Source organism: Lathamus discolor, chromosome 2, assembly GCF_037157495.1.
Source record: "Lathamus discolor isolate bLatDis1 chromosome 2, bLatDis1.hap1, whole genome shotgun sequence".
Lineage (NCBI taxonomy): Eukaryota > Metazoa > Chordata > Aves > Psittaciformes > Psittacidae > Lathamus > Lathamus discolor.
Window position 1 is genome coordinate 115,343,306 of NC_088885.1, and position 18,055 is coordinate 115,361,360.

An 18,055-nucleotide genomic window follows, 5' to 3' on the forward strand; every position below is an offset into this window, starting at 1 on the left:
GCCTTTTCTGTAATGCTCTGTAAACATTTTGTGCTCTTCATCAGGTCGTGTATTTTGAACATATATACATCTGTGGAAATACAATTAAAGGTATCAATTATTGCTCATATAACAAATCATTGAGGATTAAAGGAGTTTGGTGGTATAAAAGCAGTTTAAAAACAGGTCAGAAAACTATATCCCAAGTAAATATACCAAATAGCAACCAAAATTCCATTAAAGTAGTTAATTGGGGATTCTCATAGAGTTTAACATGGTTATCCCTTTTGCAATCAATCAGGTACATTTTCTTCAAATCACCACAGAAACAGCAGCAAAATGCATTGCTTATGAATTATTATCACTACAAAGATACAGGTATTCCCCTGAGGCTTTGGCACTGTCTCTCAGGGAGCATAGGATGCACTGACCCTGCAGCTGGCTAAGTCCTTGTGGGGAAGACTGCCTGATTTCCCAAGTAACCCCAGATGGAAAACAAAGCTATAATCACTTTTAATAACCAAGATATGGTAATTTTTGCTGTAGCCTGGCCCAGATGAGAGCCTGGCACTTCCAGCATGTCCTTGCTCTCACAGCAGCAGCAGAGAATATGGTGCTTCTAGCAAGCCACAAAACAGAGCAGCAGTTCAAACAGATCCTCACTAACCAGTGAACGAAACCATTTCAAAAGCTCTTTCTCCAACACCACTTCGTTTTCTTCTCCTTCTTCTTACAAGGGAGGAAAAAGGAGCCCAAGAACAAGGGAAATTAGAGACGCGCCTATTCCTACTCTGTAGCATTGTCCTTGTAAGCCAAATTCAAGAATTCCTGGAAGATTGGGATCTTCATATAGGGTAGTTTTCACAGGTTTCGGTGGTTTGCACCAGCAGAGATTTTTGCCCCTTATAAGGTATTTCTGGGCCAGACTTTCACCCTCTAAATTTCAAGTTCTTATTCAGGAAACTCAGAATAATACACAATGTCCCAGGGCAAGTTCTAAAGTTACATAAAAATGTAAAGAAAACTTACGTACTGTCTTGACTCACTAGAAATATTTTGATTTTATTCATGTGGAACAAGGTCAGAACCTGCCTGTTCGTCTCAAAGCAAGGCACAAAGTGACCTATACCTCCCAGCAAACGCAACATATGCTGCCATTCAGCACCGCTTGTTGGAAAACAGGCCTTTTATTCAGGATTTTTCTTTCCAGTTGCTGTAACAATTGAACCAACAGGAGCTTGCCCTTTTAAAACTCTATATTGAATTATTTCTTTTAACTAGACAGAATACAAGATGTACATAGTCTAGTAAGGGTAATAACACTTTATGAAGAACTTCTCAATGGTTAGTGTATTCTCTCGAAAACGGAGTAAAAGGATGTTATGAAATGCAGAGAGGATTTGTCTGACAGATCATCACGTGAACACAGCACAATGTTTGGCATAGAAAGAGTCATACAGCATTTACGCCATGTCAGTGCCGTAGCACATGTCCCATGAAAGAGTATGAGGAAAATGTAAGAACAGTACTGCCAGAGGGCTTCATGCAAGGAGCTCTAGAGGTCTGTAAATGTACGACACACAGGTACTGCTTCCAAGGTGATCCCCAAGGAATTGATTTCAGTGCTATTTCCTCCTAACACAACCGCCTTTACTGACTTCTTATTGTTCTGTCTCACTTTTGCTTGGAGGTTGCTCCCCAAGGACACAACTTCTTGAGGAGGGCATTCCATATCACTTGGGCTTCCCTGGCAGCATTTTGGATAGCTTTGAAAGCATTTGAAACTATCACTGCACTTTTCATGGGAGAAATAAGAACATTCTTCGACAATTGGCAGGGAATTACAACTGGATTCAGTTTTGCCCTTAAAAGTTCTCTGGGTGGTGTTCATAGTTGATCTGGAGTTCTGTGGTGCCTTGACAGAAAACCAGCTCCTGATGAACAGCTGTTGAAGAACTGTGAAGTCTTTGGCAATGGTCTTTCGGAAATTGGGCTTCAGAAGACAGATAACTGGATTGCAGAGTATGGAGGACTTTGTAAAGACAGCTGGCACAGCAAAGGCTAACAGAGGAATCTTATCTATTGATCCAAAACTTCCCGCATGGGAATGACAGCATAAGGGCTCCAGGCAGCAAAAAACCCAATGCACACAGCAACGCTCAGCTTGCAGACAAAAAGGACAAAATGGCAAGTTAAAATTTGCACACATAAGGAAAACAGCCACCAAAACAATATATTAATAAAAATACCATCTAATTGAACCCCTTTGTTAAAAGTCTCCCCCAAGACTTCACCACAGCGCAGCTGCTCTCCAAGTGTGCATTTTCTAGCAACTTAATTCTGTCTGAAACCTACTTCTACCTGAAACTTTCAGAGAACAAAAGCCACACATCAACAGCAAAGAGAAATGCTCATAAGTGAATATGACTTTCACACTGTGAGACGGTTTAACTACCCAATTTCATTACATCGCTGTGTGATTGATTCAATTATATCTATGCTATACGTGATGAACAGATGTCAGTTCTGGCCTTGGATTTCCGCCTGTGAAGGTGATACCACCTAAGGCAGCAGTCACCTGAGCATCCCCACACAATGAGACCCGGGGAGGACAACAGGCATGCTGGATTACAGCCAAGCCTTTCTGTAATTTCACTCTAAACTTGAGCCCAGCATCTCTAATAAAAATGAAGAAGAGTCATATTGCCTACTTTTAGCCTCAGCCCATAAATACACAGCTGCTAAAATTGCACTATCAGCAAACTGTATAGAGCACAAGCAAATCAAGCACAAAGTTGTGCATCTGACTGAGGAACAACGTGATGATGTGACTTAAAAAAAATTGTTCAGGACCTATACAAAAGCAAAAAAAAAAAAAAAACAACAACAACACAACAACCAACAACAAAAGTTGCTATGGACACTATTGCAAAAGGCACTAAAGTAACTCATTACAGTTAATAGCAAGTACAGCCAAAGGTTTACAATTCAAAATCCCTTAGAGTTAACAAGAAGATTGTTTTAATGAACTGCAATGGATTCTCGGTAATTATTTATTTTACCATGGAAATAGAAAGAAAAAGAGCTTCATCTGTGAGAGGTATCTCTTCATAACTGCACATATGCATGGAAATTTCTAGCGCTGTTTCTTATCAAAGTGACCATCTAGTGTCCTGTGCTCTGCAGCAGTATGAAGAAAAGGCAATGACTTCTTCCCACATCTTTCAAGCCAGATTTTTATCATTTATATTTCCACTCAAAGGTCTCACTGACCAGAAGAATCCCTATAGCCTTACTCATTCTACAGGGATGTGAGAAAAATCTGATCACAGGATACACAGTGTCTTCTATATACCCAGCACACATTACGACTGAGAATTTTAACATAAATTATGTACTTTGCAAAGTATAAATGATCTCATAACATGTAAAATTTTATGTAAGTGTAGGGATATAGCAGTATAATAACTTCCCAAGGTAAGGCAAGAAGTGTGATTCACCCTTGTTCTGCCTCTTTGCCCAGACAGGACTTTACTGTAGCTTGTGAACAATATGATTTGGCATGAAGGAGCTTTCAAAAATCTTTTTAAACTTTGCCCTTGTGTGTAGGCAAATCTTATATACAAAAAACTTCTTCAAAATATCTCCTGGAGAGGCAAATAAAAACAATTAAAAATGACCAAAAAAAATTTCCCTGTGTCTGTCAATCAAGCACAAGGATGCTGGTCACACACCAGATGTGTCGCCAAAACTGTAGGTGGCATTGCTTGGAAATTTACAGAAAAAAGTTTCTCTTGGGGAGCTACAACTGAGCTGGAAAGTGGGGAAAACATTATGGTCTATAAGAGCTTCATAACAAAGAACACAAGCTACAGAGGATATTTTTACATTACTGGTAAATAGAAATATAAAATAGGTGTTCTACAAGTGCAGCATTAAGTCATTTTTGTACTTAGATCTCCAGCTGTGTATGTCAGTTCACTCATGCAGACAGGAACAAGTTCTGGCTCTTAGCAAAAGCTAAGGATCTGATTCAACTATTTCAAACTAGATGTTTATTGGAATAAGATTGAATAGTACTTGGTCTTACTATTGAATAAGACTGGGTGAATTTAGCTTGTGGACACGTTTAAGAAAATGATACTTTACAAGACTGAACCACTGGTGAGAATATCCCTGACACAATGACACTCAGCCAGTCACCCAGGCACAGAGGTAGCAGTACCTTGCTGTCAGCCTACTAAACACAAACTCATTAAACATCTTCCTTAACAAACCTTGACAGTAAGACACATTCAGCATGGTCAACCAGATTCTCCTACACTTGCCAAAAAGCTAATTGCCTCCACCTCAAATCAATAAATATTATAAAGTCAATAGTGTAAGTCTGGCATCAAGTTTATGTCTTCATGCAAATTCTCACCCTTCGCACGCATTTAAAAAAAGACACCGACTGCTCATGCCCAAACAGCTTTGAAAGCTGTTGCAGCAAGTTGCAATACTATTTTGCCTTACAACTAAAGCATCTGTTTAAGGCAGACAAAATCAAAAGAGGCACTGAACAGCTGTAATTCTTCTTTTACTTCAGGAGTAGATTTACCCATTACAATGAATTACTGAGATTTAACATCTTGTATTCTAAGCTGTAATTAGCCACAGCTTTCAACCAGCTGGTACCAGTGAATATGTAATACTTCCAGTCTCAGCAGTGCAATATCACCCATTAACATTGGTGGTAAAACCCCTATTAATTTAACAGAAAATAATATAATGAGGACTAAAAAACCTCCAAGCATTATGTCCATACATTATAGAAACACAGTTTAAGACAAATCAACCTTCAGGGTGTGGAGATTTGTGTTGTTTCTCTGGAAACCATTTCATTCCAAAAATGAACAAAATCTCTTTCTTCAATAAACAATATTAAAAGAGAGATGCAAATTACTCAACCTTCTCCTTTTCAGCCACATGATACTTCAATGTTTTAAAGCAGGTACTTCAGAGCTATCATGGATTACAGCCACACAAAAAAAAAAATACAGACTGAGTACCAGGAGTTGTATCCAAGGTCATACGTGAAGATGAATCAGAACAAAAACTGAACACAATCTCTCATGATTTAAACTGAAGTCAGTGCATATAGTTCAGAGATGGTATTTGGACAAATATTTGACGAGACATTAGGCTACGCTCATCGTGCTTTTCCTCCTGCAACATCCAGGGGGAGCTAAATGGCGTTTCTCAAGTGGCTTAATCCCAAGGAGCTCCTAGAGAAGAAGCAATTTTCTATATTTCTACTTGCATTCATAATATTTATCTCTTATCTCTATGCCCAGAGCATGTGTTTTCCAGAAGCTGACAAACCCATGTACCTGTGAAGGGATCACAAGAACAACAGCGTCCTCTGTATGCGTTATAATTTATTGTTATGGCAGTGATAATAGTAAAAGCAATATCAGCAGTCATCCAACCTTGCAAATTCATAAGCATAAAAGCACTAGTAGAACTATACAGTTCCCATTACACATTTTCTAAAACTCTTGCTATTGTCATTCTAAAATAGCACAAAAAAAAAAAACATTACAGACATATCTTAACAAGGGAAATAGATTAATGATAGTGAATATTGTCAATATTTTATTATTCTTTTTTAATAAAAGATATTCAATTGCAAATAAACAAAGATACTAAAGTGAGCCTAAATAGAATGCTATGGCTTGGTTAATAGATTTTAGTGGATAGCTATTTAGTGTGCAGGGCAGTACAGATTAAAGCAAACTGCAGGGACTTGTGAAACCTTCATGCTTACAGAGGAACCTGTGGCATTTTCTTGGAGCCTTGAGGCATAGGCAGCCACCAAGGAAGAGCTTCCATGGTAAAAATTTCAGGGTTTAGCCAAATTCATAAGTGTCAAAGTCGCATTTTAAGTGCCCATGTAATTTTCTGGATTTAGCTTTTCAACAGTGATGCAATGTCCAAGCACTAGTCCAGTACAAGTGAAATCAACTGGATCCAGGGTAGACCGAACCTGCAGAGAGCCCAAGCCCTATTTGAAACATGGTTCACAGGCAATTTGTGAAGTGTACACATCTGTTTTCATTCAATTAGTATTTCCTGCTTAATTCATATTGCTTTAATAAGAGGCAGTAGGTAGAGGGAGGAAGAACTCATTGACAAGACCTCACTTGGAGTATTGGGTGCAGTTCTGGTGTCCTCAACATAAAAAGGACATGGAACTGTTGGAACAAGTCCAGAGGAGGGCCACGAGGATGATCAAGGGACTGGAGCACCTCCCGTATGAAGACAGGCTGAGGAAGTTGGGGCTGTTCAGCCTGGAGAAGAGAAGGCTGCATGGAGACCTCATAGCAGTCTTCCAGTACCTGAAGGGGCCCTATAGGGATGCTGGGGAGGGACTCTTCGTCAGGGACTGTAGTGACAGGACAAAGGGTAACAGGTTAAAACTTAAAACAGGAGAAGTTTAGATTGGATATAAGGAAGAAATTCTTTCCTGTTAGGGTGGTGAGGCACTGGAAGGGGTTGCCCAGGGGAGTTGTGAGTGCTCCATCCCTAGTGGTGCTCAAGTCCAGGTTGGATGAAGCCTTGGGTGACATTGTTTAGTGTGAGGAGTCCCTGACCATGGCAGTGGGGTTGAAACTAGATGATCTTAAGACCATTTCCAACCTTACCTATTCTATGATTCTATGATTCCATATACCCTTCCCTAGAGGTCTGTTCCAGGTCACTTGCAGACACATAGTAAGGGAAGAGTGAGCACTCCATGCCTGGCGGTGTTCAAGGCCAGGTTGAGCAGAGCCTTGGGTGACACGGTTTAGTGTGAGGCATCCCTGCCCATGGCAGGGGGGTTGGAACTTGATGATCTTAAGGTCCTTTCCAACCCTAACTATTCTATGATTATCATGTTTATTGTTTGTATTGAGATGCTCTGAGATGATAAGCAGCCTCAGAGTAACTCAAAGAGAGAGAAGGACCAAAGATGACTCCAAGCAGAAAATTGAAGGCAGCTGAGGAAGGTAGTTAGAAGGACATGCCAGACAAATAAGTAGGGAAATGAGAGAAGGATTCATTGAAATAAAGAAAACCACAAATATCTTATTACTGGAGGTAATTAACAAGGTACATTATCTAAGGAGTGAACGCCTAATGTTAGCTACAAAGTTCCTCTTGTATTTTGGTATATTGAAAAAAAAAATAGATTCTGATGTTTTGGAAAGGACAGGGATATATTTTGGCAGCAGGAAATATTTTCCACAACAAATACTGTGACCACAGGTTTAATTTTGCTGCATAAGCTTGTGAAACACAAATTTGTGGAGGTTTTGTTCAAAAACTATTTCCAGAAATACATTTTTCCATTACTTTTTCCCTTTGTTCAATTATAAACAAGAGAACTTGATTTTTACAATACTATTAAAAATCTTTAACGATATAAAGCTTAAATCCGAATCTCCTCAGATATCTATAGCTGAACAAAGAGAATTCACTCACTCAAAACCAGACTGGCTTTCATAAGCAAGAGTTCAAGAGCATGAGATCCATACTCATTTCTACACAGTGCTCCAGTTTTTAGCCTTCTTTTGACCAAAAAAACCTAAATTTTCACAAGAAATGAAGCTCTGTGGGCTTAGCTATAACCCTCCAGAAACAGCACAGCTGCTATTTTTATGTTTAGCAACTCATTGCCATGCAGCAAATCTGCACAAGACAATGCTGTTGTCCAAAATGAAAATGCATTAAGGACTAATTTTCTTTTCCATCTTTATTCCCTTCTCAGGATCTTTCATGGTCCTTAAATGGTGCTGCGCAGCTGTGCCAAAAACAGCTTGCCAAAGACTAACTTTCAAATACCTTGATAGTAATGGTTTGCATGTTGCTCATCCTGGTAGGGATGGAGACATGCTGTGCTACTGTTTTCCTGGATTCTTTCGCAGTTACCAGAATAAAAGAGTAGGAAGTCACAGTTACTCTGCAAGGGAGAACAAAACAGAAAACAAAGAGGACTAATGCATAAGACATGGCCATGGCATTTACATTGGTGGAACGCCAGTCAATGCAGCAGACTCTGCCATATGGCTCTGCTCCATATTCTCCCCAGTGAGCTAAGGGAGAACAGGCAAAAACTGCTGTGTAAGTCCAAGCACAGGCTATCAAGATTTGTCCATGTTCTCTCTTGAACCTGTTCCCTAGAAGACATAAAATAATCAGTGAAGATCAGCATTGCTGATGTGTCTGAATGGAGTTTCCCATATGCAGGCAACTGAGCAGTGTAAGCAGGTTAACTTTACTAGATGTTCAAAATATTATACCATATGGAAGGTTTGTAAGAAAAGGGCATGGTTTGCAACAACTTGCAAAAACATCAAGTAGCTGAATTTGCTGATACATCTAGAACACTTAGCACAACATAAATCCTTATAAATAAATATCAACATGTACCAATAAATTCTGAAAAACTTATTTTATTCAGGCTAGCTTCGGTTTCAGATCAGAACTCTTATTCCATGTTTCCAAATTATCAACCTGACTTAGAAGAGCTTATAAGTAACCACCTGCATACACCTAACCCTGTAGTTAATTTTCAATGATCATAGAAATAAGAATTGTTTGACTGGATGAAAAAGATCTCTTCTATAAAAATACTCGCTAGGATATACAACCCCAAAATAGCGGTCTATATATGTGTGAAGAAAATCGAGTAACATAAGACATAAATATTAGCTTACCATAAGGTGGAAAACAAATTTTGAGGCAGCAAACAGTGCTCAGTAATGTCAGTGTTGAGAGACTACAGATCCCAAACAGCACCCCACAAAATGCATAGAACAAGCAAATCTGTTTCCCATACAGCCACCTAGCAAACAGCCAAGAATGTTAATTATTGTACGCAATGCTTCTTTCTTAAATGTAATACCTAATGGTAGAAATAGAGTTGTAGCCTTAAAAATTCAATAAAACTGCATGATAAAGTTATATTTTGGTCAATGATTAACTACAAAGGATATTCTCATTTGAAAAACAGCCACTAAAGTAATCATGATCTGCTTTATTTTTATGTTTCACATTTAAGCTATTTTTATAAAACAAATTCTATCTTAATAGGAATCATTCTGAAAAGAAAAATAAAATTCCTTGTCATTAGTAGGCCTAGGTCATGAATTAATACCAAAATATTACCAACACCATCCTATCCCAAACCCTGCTGAACAACTAGTAAAAGCCAGTTCTGATCTTCCTTCACCTTTAATACCTATTTCTCTTCTCTCAAAGGCTTTCATACTGCCTGCATACCACAAATGCTATCTGATGTCTAGTAATGAGCTCCTAAGCCTCCCTGATTTTAAAAGAAGATCACAACAAATAGATCTTGCATAGTGATATAAAGCTGCATTCACAGAATCACAGAATCACAGGTGGATAAAGGGGAGAGAGTGTGGAAGGAAAGACGAAGCTCCACATTCAAAGTGCTGTCCCAGAAATTAATCCAGAACTCTACGTTTCTACACACCATCACTACCACTACTTTTGGACATACTGAGTAAATGCAGGGTTTTCTTGTTATAGTACTAAATTTCACTGTCCAGTTATAAAAAAAAAGAAAATGAAGCATTTAACCATCACTTGAGTAATACTACCCACAAAGGATAAATGCAGCAGGAAGTGGATGCTCGAAATAAAGTCCTTTCAGCCCTGCAGAAATCGGAAAGATAGTAACCTCAAATAGACATGAACACTAATTAACACCAACAGCCCATAAATCTCCTGTTACAGAGCATGCTGCTTTCAATCCCTATAATTAATTCCCACTTCTATGACAAGCAAAGTGGCAGAGTAATTCGCCCTTCATTGCTGACACAGACCTCCAAAGCCTGCAGAGGATGTTAAATATCACTTGCATAGTGAACAAACCTGTGTGAAAGGCTGGAGGTGACAGCTAGAGGGTGCAGTGTCACAGTCATGTCAAGGTCACTGATGGCAAGATTAATAATTAAGTATTCTGCTGGTTTCAATAAACTCTTCCTCTTGTAGGAGACATATAGGAGAATACTGTTCCTGCACACAGAGCATATTCCTGCAGAGAAACACAATACGGAGAAAAAGTTGCTGTCAGCCATCCATGGTTTTTTTCCCTGCAGAAAATAGTGTGCTGTCATCATAGGCAGCATTCATCAGATAAATTTGCCTCTCTCTCGTATTTCCAGTTTTCTCTTCCTTTAAACTACCAGTATCAAAACCTACAGTGGATACACAAAGCTGGTCAAGAGTTAGGTGACCACCAGTTTAGAAGGTCAGACAACAATCAAAACCCAGAATTTTAGGCAGCCTTTTATAGACACACAAGAACAACACTTTCAAACGTAAAAGCTTCTGAGGGCAAGAGAATGCCGACTGAATGCGAGGGTCCCTTAAATAATGCCATGTGAAATCAAGCTGCTGACAAAGAAACAAGTGCTTTTATGAACCTTACTGCCTGTTCTTACATACCTTTGGAAAAAGCAACACTTTGACTGAGGTAAACTGCACAGAGCTCGCAAACCGACATTGGTTTTGGATTATGCCCATAAGAGAATATGCCTCATTTAATCATATTCATATAGGGGAAAAAAAGGCATAATTTCCCAAATATTCTACAGATTATAGTTCTTCATAAGGAAATGGCAGATTAGGAAGTAATGTTAGACAGTGATACTAAATTTCTTTCTATCACTGATCTCCTTGAGCCCATTTAAGATATTTACAATTTAAAATCTTCTGGAGAGAGAAAAGATATTCTTCAATTCTACTCATGCAAATGCGCAATAATTTTGTTCCAAAGATTTTTTTTTCCAAGACTTCAAAAAATATAACAATAAAAAGACAGTAAAAGACAAAAATTTTGCTTAAAATGATGATTTTAATTTTTTTCCCATATTTTGTAATTTTTTAATCTTTCAATTATGTTTCAGTCTGATTATCACTTGGTGTCTCTAAAATGAACACTACCTAAGTAGAATCAGGTTAGCTGAGGTCAAGCAGCACAGATCATCAGACTATCAGGATATGCTCTCTCACTGCTCCAGGCAAGATTAATTTTAACTAGAACATAAAAGTTGTAGCCATATCAGATATATCACTTATACTAAATATCGTCAGTGGCTATAGTACAGAAGAATCAGTCCACTTTTCCTAGCAAAACCTCTATTTTATTTTGGGGGTTTATTTCCCATAGTAATCCATGCCTGGATTACTAGCTCAAGTCCATATACAGTTTTTTAGCATTCATCAACTGACATTATAGTCACTCTGGGATCTGATTGTCTATATGGTCAAAGCCATCCCTTTTCACGTGTTTCCATTGTGAAATTCCTGAAGGCAGAGGTGGGAAGAGGTTTTATCTGGAACAGGGTTTTTTTCCATTTTAAGTGTGTAATTTTTCTTTCAGAAAGAAACAAACTTTACTTTTACAGTCAAGTCTCCTTACCACTTCAGATACAGGCATACCTCTATACCATGAAATCACACCTGCCAAATACCATATATCATACTCCGACAAAAATATCAGCTGTCTCCATTATTTTAGGCTGGAATATTGCGTTACCAAAAGATGGGCCCATCTGAAAAACAAAACAGGACACAGCACAGCTTTACATGCTTGGCTTGAAGGCAACATGGGAAACATCAAATTAAAAGAACGTGTAGAAATGAAGTAATCTTCACAAACAGCTAGGGCACTCCATTCACAGAACACTCGAACCAACTGTGTTTTAACTGACTGCTGTGCATCCACATTAAATAATGATCTCACAGCTGCATTTCTTTCCTGGAGTATAATAAGGCACAGCATCTAAATTCAGCTTGTTCATCTTCCTTACACTTTCCTATAAGCTGCTTCTTCTCCCAGTGGTCCATCACTTTTTTCTACATAAAACACTCTTTGCCCAGTCGCTATTATACAAGACACCCACACCAAAACCAAAGGGGATAAATGTTTGTTCACCAAGTGTTCACCCAGGAAGAAGTTTAAGACTTAACAATTGCAGGAAGGACTAATTAGAAGTCAAAGAGCATTGTGCCTTTTGTGCAGAATCTTATCCATGAATGCACAAGCGCTTGTTCTGCAAGAAGAAACAAGGATACATTTCAAAAGTTTTAATATCAATAAATTACCTTGAATTACTCATTTTTTTAAATGCTGAATGTCAGATAATAAGCTTCTATTTGTCCTTCCAACCACATTAAAGGCATCCACATGAATCAAATACATTATGATGCGAAAAATTGTACGGAGAGAATGACAACCTATGTGCTCGCAATGAGGTGTATGAGGAGAAATTCCTAAGCCCTAGTGTAGCAGTACTGCTACATACACACCACACTACAGAAAGGGAGAACAACTTGAAAGAAGAGGACAATTTTAAGTAGATCTGTTGAATTTAATAAATAAGAACAGAATAAAATAGAGAAGAAAAAAAAAAAAAACCAAAACCCCCTAAAAACCCAAAATGAACCTGCTGGGTACATTGCTATGCCCAGAGTAAGAATTTTTACATTGCCACCCCCAAAAATCAAAACAGAAGTCTTGCACCAAGCTCCTCTGTACAAGCAGTTATCCCAGATTCAGAGATACAAGTGACCACATAAGAGACCTCTCCTAAAAGACCTCTCATAATAGACTAATGGAGGTCACAACATGATCACCATCTGACATAAGCTATTGTACTTCACAACATTGAAGCAATCATGCAAGCTTGATCTAAAACACAAGGTCCAGCACAACCCTTAGGAAGCCACTCAGAGGGCTAGCCGAGGAAGGAGGTGATGAAGCTTTAGTTCTGTCATTTGTCTAGCCCAAACTTCCAAACACAATTCCCACATCAGCACAAAAGGACAAAAAATAAGTCACCCTTAACCTTCTCTTGACAATTTAAACAGAATGAACTCCAGAGGTTTAGGACGGAGGCTGTTGCCTTTCACCTTCTACAACAGACCAATCCGATATCTAGAATGCATTGAGATTAGCACCACCTCTTAGGAGTTTTGGGTCCACCAGCTTTTGTTTTCAAGATGTCCAATAGTGCTGCCTTATTATTAAACTCCACACTCTAAATTTTCTTGAGGAGAAGTTTGATCAAATTCATTTGCAAATTCAGAAAAGTACAGAATCCGAGCCCTTACCTCTGCTAGAAACATTGATGGATGTGAAGTACATTTCAAGAAGCATTCTTCTGGAAATGCAGTGTTATCAGCAGACTGTTTAGGAACTGATCCCATTATGTTCAAGGCCATACTGGGCAGGGCTTTGAGCAACCTGGTCTAGTGGAAGGTGTCCCTGCCCATAGCAGGGGTGGTGGAACTAGATGATCTTTAAGGTCCCTTCCAACCCAAGCCATGCTATGGTTCTATAAATCTATGTTGGAACAGTCTGCCCTTGCTTTCCAAAATTAAAATGTTTTCAGCCTTTAAATTTCTCTATAACCAAAGAAAAACTTGATTTACAGATTCAGTTGATCTAGACACACTATAAAGGAGCATATTACTATATTGTTGAATAAATGAAGTAAATAACCAGGTCTGATTGTAACTTTATGATTTGCAAACAACAGGCAAAGTAAGCTGAACGTGCAAAAGCTCAGAATAACAAAGTAATGTGAGCTGCTGCAGAATATTATTCTGTCAGCACTGTTTCTCCAGGAGAGATCAAATCAAACTGAAGAAAGGGAAAAGGCAGTAGCTACATGTGTAGGTAGGGCTGAGGTGATCAAGGCACTGAAGAAGGTGGCTGACAAAGTTGCCTGCTACAGATAGTAGAAATATCGTGCCTCTTTACCACCCTGAAAGAGTAATCCAAGCTGCACGTCAGGTCTTGCTATTATGGTCTGTATTAAGCTATTTTCTTCTCATTAATTTTTTCCCTCACATTTACATTTAGAATAGTGTACACTTATCTTCTTCATAAGACTTTATGTAACCGCACCTTTTGCTCCACTATCAGTTCTTTCCCATTGCACATGTATCTTTGCTTAACAGCACTACTCTTTCAAAACCTCAGGATATCTGTCCCACTATACCTGAACTAGCAAGTTGTCATGCTTTAACCCCAGCTCTCAACTAAGTGCCAACCAGCCAAAACCAGGACACAAGCCTAACACCTCTTTTGCTGTTGTCACTATGGCTTAGGCAGAAAGTCATGTCAAGGCAACAATAAACTATTACCTTTTCATTTACAAGGTGGAAATTCATCCAGTGTAGCCATTTTCCTACCTCATTGGTGCTCTGCCTGGTCTGACAATGTATGCTCTAGATTTACAAAGCATCCAAGATTTCATTTATATCTTTACTTTTATTTTTTACCCTAACCCTTTTATGTCATGAATCACGTTAACATCCTAAATGGGGCTAGTTTAGACTAGTACTTTCACCCACCTGCACTATCTCAAGCCAGGCTTGCATTTCTTATGGGAGTGACAAGTTTATACTCCACACTGGAGTTTCTGAAGTATTCTTTCAGGGCTATACCCCTTGTTTTGTAACAGTCTTGGTCACTGAAACCTGACATCCAGTTACAGCTTATTAAATTTATGCTTAATTTCAACTTTATTAGTTTTCAACTCTGGGTGAGGTATAGTGCAGTCTCATTCTGCTTCAGTGCAATTCAGTTTTGGCAGGTGAGGGCAGCAAAGACTTCTTCAGACTTCCAATGCTCATCCATTTTTTCCAGCATATGAATAAAACACTAAGTAAGTTTGGCAAATCTACTCCAGACTCAGATTCAAACAATTTGTGCTCAAAGACTGTAAAAGGAATTATTTGCTAAAGAAAATATCGCTGAATAATCAACTACAGCTAAACAGATTTCAGATCAGCCCAGCCGGTAAGCACCGATTCCAGTGAGGTTTTACTGTTTACCCTTTGAAACAATACACAGAGAAAAAGAGTGCAGAAGTGTTTATCTGGAAGTCCTACTCTTGCCACATTTCAAGCACTGCAGCAACAATGTGGAGAGACAGGATGTTTGGAAGGACAATTTCAAACTCATGTCATTAGACTATATTAGCCTGGATTGGCAAAGATTTTGTGTTCCTTTCCCTCTGGCTGTTACTTCAATGAATTAAGAACAGAAAAACCGCACCCTTGTCTTATTCTATGAATAAAACCCCACAAATTTCAACGAATATTTTATACTAATAACTCTAGATAATAAATGGGAAAACCCGCTTTGAATCAGTCCCTGTGTTTTAACTTCACTTCTTTGGCACATTTACATCACCAAGCAGAATGTTTAGCTCAAATTTGTTTTGTTTGAAGATATCTACAACTTACAAATTTAGGCCCATAAAAATGTTTCTAGCTCATTAGCTGCAGATAAGCATTAGGCACTCTCTTGTGGAAACGGGAATCAGAATGCCTATACTTGGGAAAAATATCCCCCTAAAACTGGATGGTAAAAAACTCCTTTCCAGTATCATTTGAGCTAACGTGCCAAGTTCCCCAAATTTTGCTTTTGGCATTTATATAGTGTTATGAGAACACTTAATGAAAATCTTAGGTAGCAGAGAGTGTTTCTCCTTTCATGTGAGCTTGTGATTGTACCTTAAAACACGCTGTGTTCATTCTATCTATGAGAATGCATGCCCTAAGCTTGGTAGCAGTGTCTGTCAGTAAGTGTATTCCCTTGCAGCTGAAGCAGTGTCAGACCACTCTTCCTGATCTGAATCACTAACAAAAGCAAAGTCAAACCATAGGACATGCTGTGACTTCGTGTTGTCATCCTTAAAAAAAAAATGACCAGGAATACACAACGCTTTTGATGCTGCCAGGGAGCAGGAACCGCTAACTCTACATAATCAGAATTCTAGTTTTGGAGTTAGTTGCCTTCAGCCAAATTCTCTTTTCATTGTACAGTTTTCACACTGTATCCATACAGTCTCTTTATGTACCATATAATCTTGTTACACTGGCACTGCTCCTTACTTAACCAGGCACAAATTCAGAAAAAAGTCTGCTTGCTTCTTTTATTCTGTTTGGAAAAACTGGAATCTCTCTGCAGCCACCGGTGGCTTTGGAAATGGGTAGATTTATAGATTTTCCACTCTTTCATAGGATTTTTTTTCCCTTATGCGTAACAAAGATCATTAAAAGACACAGTGGGTTGTAAATGTTAGCACCTCATGCACTGATCTATTTGTTGTCCCCCCCAGCAGTCACACTGCTGACAGATAAACACTGTGCAGAACTCAGAAAACAGGCAAAACAGGTGCCAATGGCCCCCCCAAACAAGGTCATTTTCTCTGAACAGCAAGTCTTTTGGGTTGTTTTTGTCTAAATGAGAAGTTAACTCTCACAGTTGGGCTGCTTTGCCCTTCTATACTCATCACATCTCATGAGTTACTCTATGCCACCACTACCAGCGAGACAAAGCTCAACTCTGCAATTGACAATCTTCTATTCTTTACCCAAATGAAATATAAAGGTCATGCCAACATCCAAATCACCCTGTTTACTAAGTATGTGCACACTACAGCCTAGCTGTCTCTGCATACTGTTCTGCCAGGGCTGGGAAAGCTCCTGAAGTGTGAGAGGTAGGAAGCACCGCAAGAACACCTAACCATTCTCAACAGCGATCCGGTACAGCCCCTCTACAGTCGCAAAAGACATCATTTGAAGACACTTGCAGAAAGCACAAATTAATTATGAAGCAGGCCCAGCTCTGTGGTCCACAACCTCAAACCAGCACATCAGTTCGCAAATAATGGCTCTCTAGAAGTTTCATTGTCCTGGCTTTTTTTCCCCACAGAAAATAATGGTGACATTCCTTTGTTACAGCTTTTTAGTGGCTGTGACATGATAGGACTTGCATCAAGTCACAGGAGAAAACCAGAAAGAACTCTTCTTCCATGACTTTCCTCCAAGGCAGCTCTAAGAGCTCCCAGATCATCTTCATGGTATCAGGCTTAGAGGCATTTGCTGCCTAAAGTAAATTCTTACTATATGGATTCTAATTGTGACTGGAGATAGCATTTGTTATGTTTCATATGGTATTTCTGTTAGCTCTGAAGTTTTGCAGGACACTTGAAAAGCTGCTTCAAGGTTTTTCTCACTAATGACAGTTTCTGGAGCCTTAACAGGCTCTTGAGACTTCAGTGATTCTAGCTACAGTACCATAGGGAAACTCTACAGGGTGCTAAAGGGAATCTGCCACAGATCTATATTGAACCCCATAAATACATTTTCAACAAAGTTAATACCATCTAGATTATATCTCCTCCCAGGTGTTTCCATACCTATTCCTTGAAGAATTACTTCCTCAGTTTTGGGGGAAGAGGAGGATGGTAAAGCAAAGGAGGGAATAACTTAACATTGGGTTTCATCTCCTCAACAGATGACTTTAGCCACCTCAACTAATTCTCCTTTATATGGCCGCTTCTTTCGTCAGTATTTTACAAGCTGGTTTCTCTCCCAGAATGAGTACTTTTGCGTTCCATAACCTAAAGAAGAAAAACTGCTCACAGAACATCCTTGTTGCGTCCTGAACCTGGCTGAGGCTGAGTAACAGGAACTCGCAGGGTCTGAGGCACTCAGGGAGGGGAGGAGAAGAAGAGAAGAGGAAGAGAAGGGGAAGAGGCACTCACTCAGATCTAGTCCCAGCGCTCAGATCCCCTAGCAAACACCCAAACCCCGCAAGTGTCAACTCCCAAAGAAAGTTTCCCTCCTGGCTGTCACCGTCCAGGCTGGAGACCTGAGCAGCCCCCACCACGGCACCTACTGCCTTCGTGCCTCTCACCCCATGCCCTCTTTCCACCCCCTGGCCCCCCTTTCACTCCCCATGCATCCCCTGATGTTGGTGAGGTAGATCTCAGCTGCAGCACTACTGCCAAGCAAGGCAGCACACAAAGTCCTCCGAGTTGTGTGAGAGAGGAAGAAAACAACATTCAGCAGGGATCTGAATTATCACTTCTAGACTTTTCTCCTGTGCCCGAACCACACTCATAAAATGAAAGGTATCAATTTGGAATAAAAATTACAGTTTGATTAAACAACAGATTTGTCTATTCTATTATTTATGCTCAGAAGATGTTATTTT

The 18,055-nt window shown here is 39.3% G+C and overlaps 1 protein-coding gene across 1 annotated transcript; it reads right to left on the reverse strand.

Annotated features, from left to right (window-relative positions):
- Nucleotides 1–1,534: 1,534 nt before the first annotated feature.
- On the reverse strand, nucleotides 1,535–11,588 carry LOC136009356 (opsin-5-like). Its single transcript, XM_065669353.1, is given in 6 exon segments — nucleotides 1,535–2,079; nucleotides 2,082–2,142; nucleotides 7,846–8,180; nucleotides 8,721–8,848; nucleotides 9,904–10,066; nucleotides 11,501–11,588. Coding segments are annotated over 6 exon segments (1,320 nt in total).
- Between the last annotated feature and the right edge of the window lie 6,467 nt (nucleotides 11,589–18,055).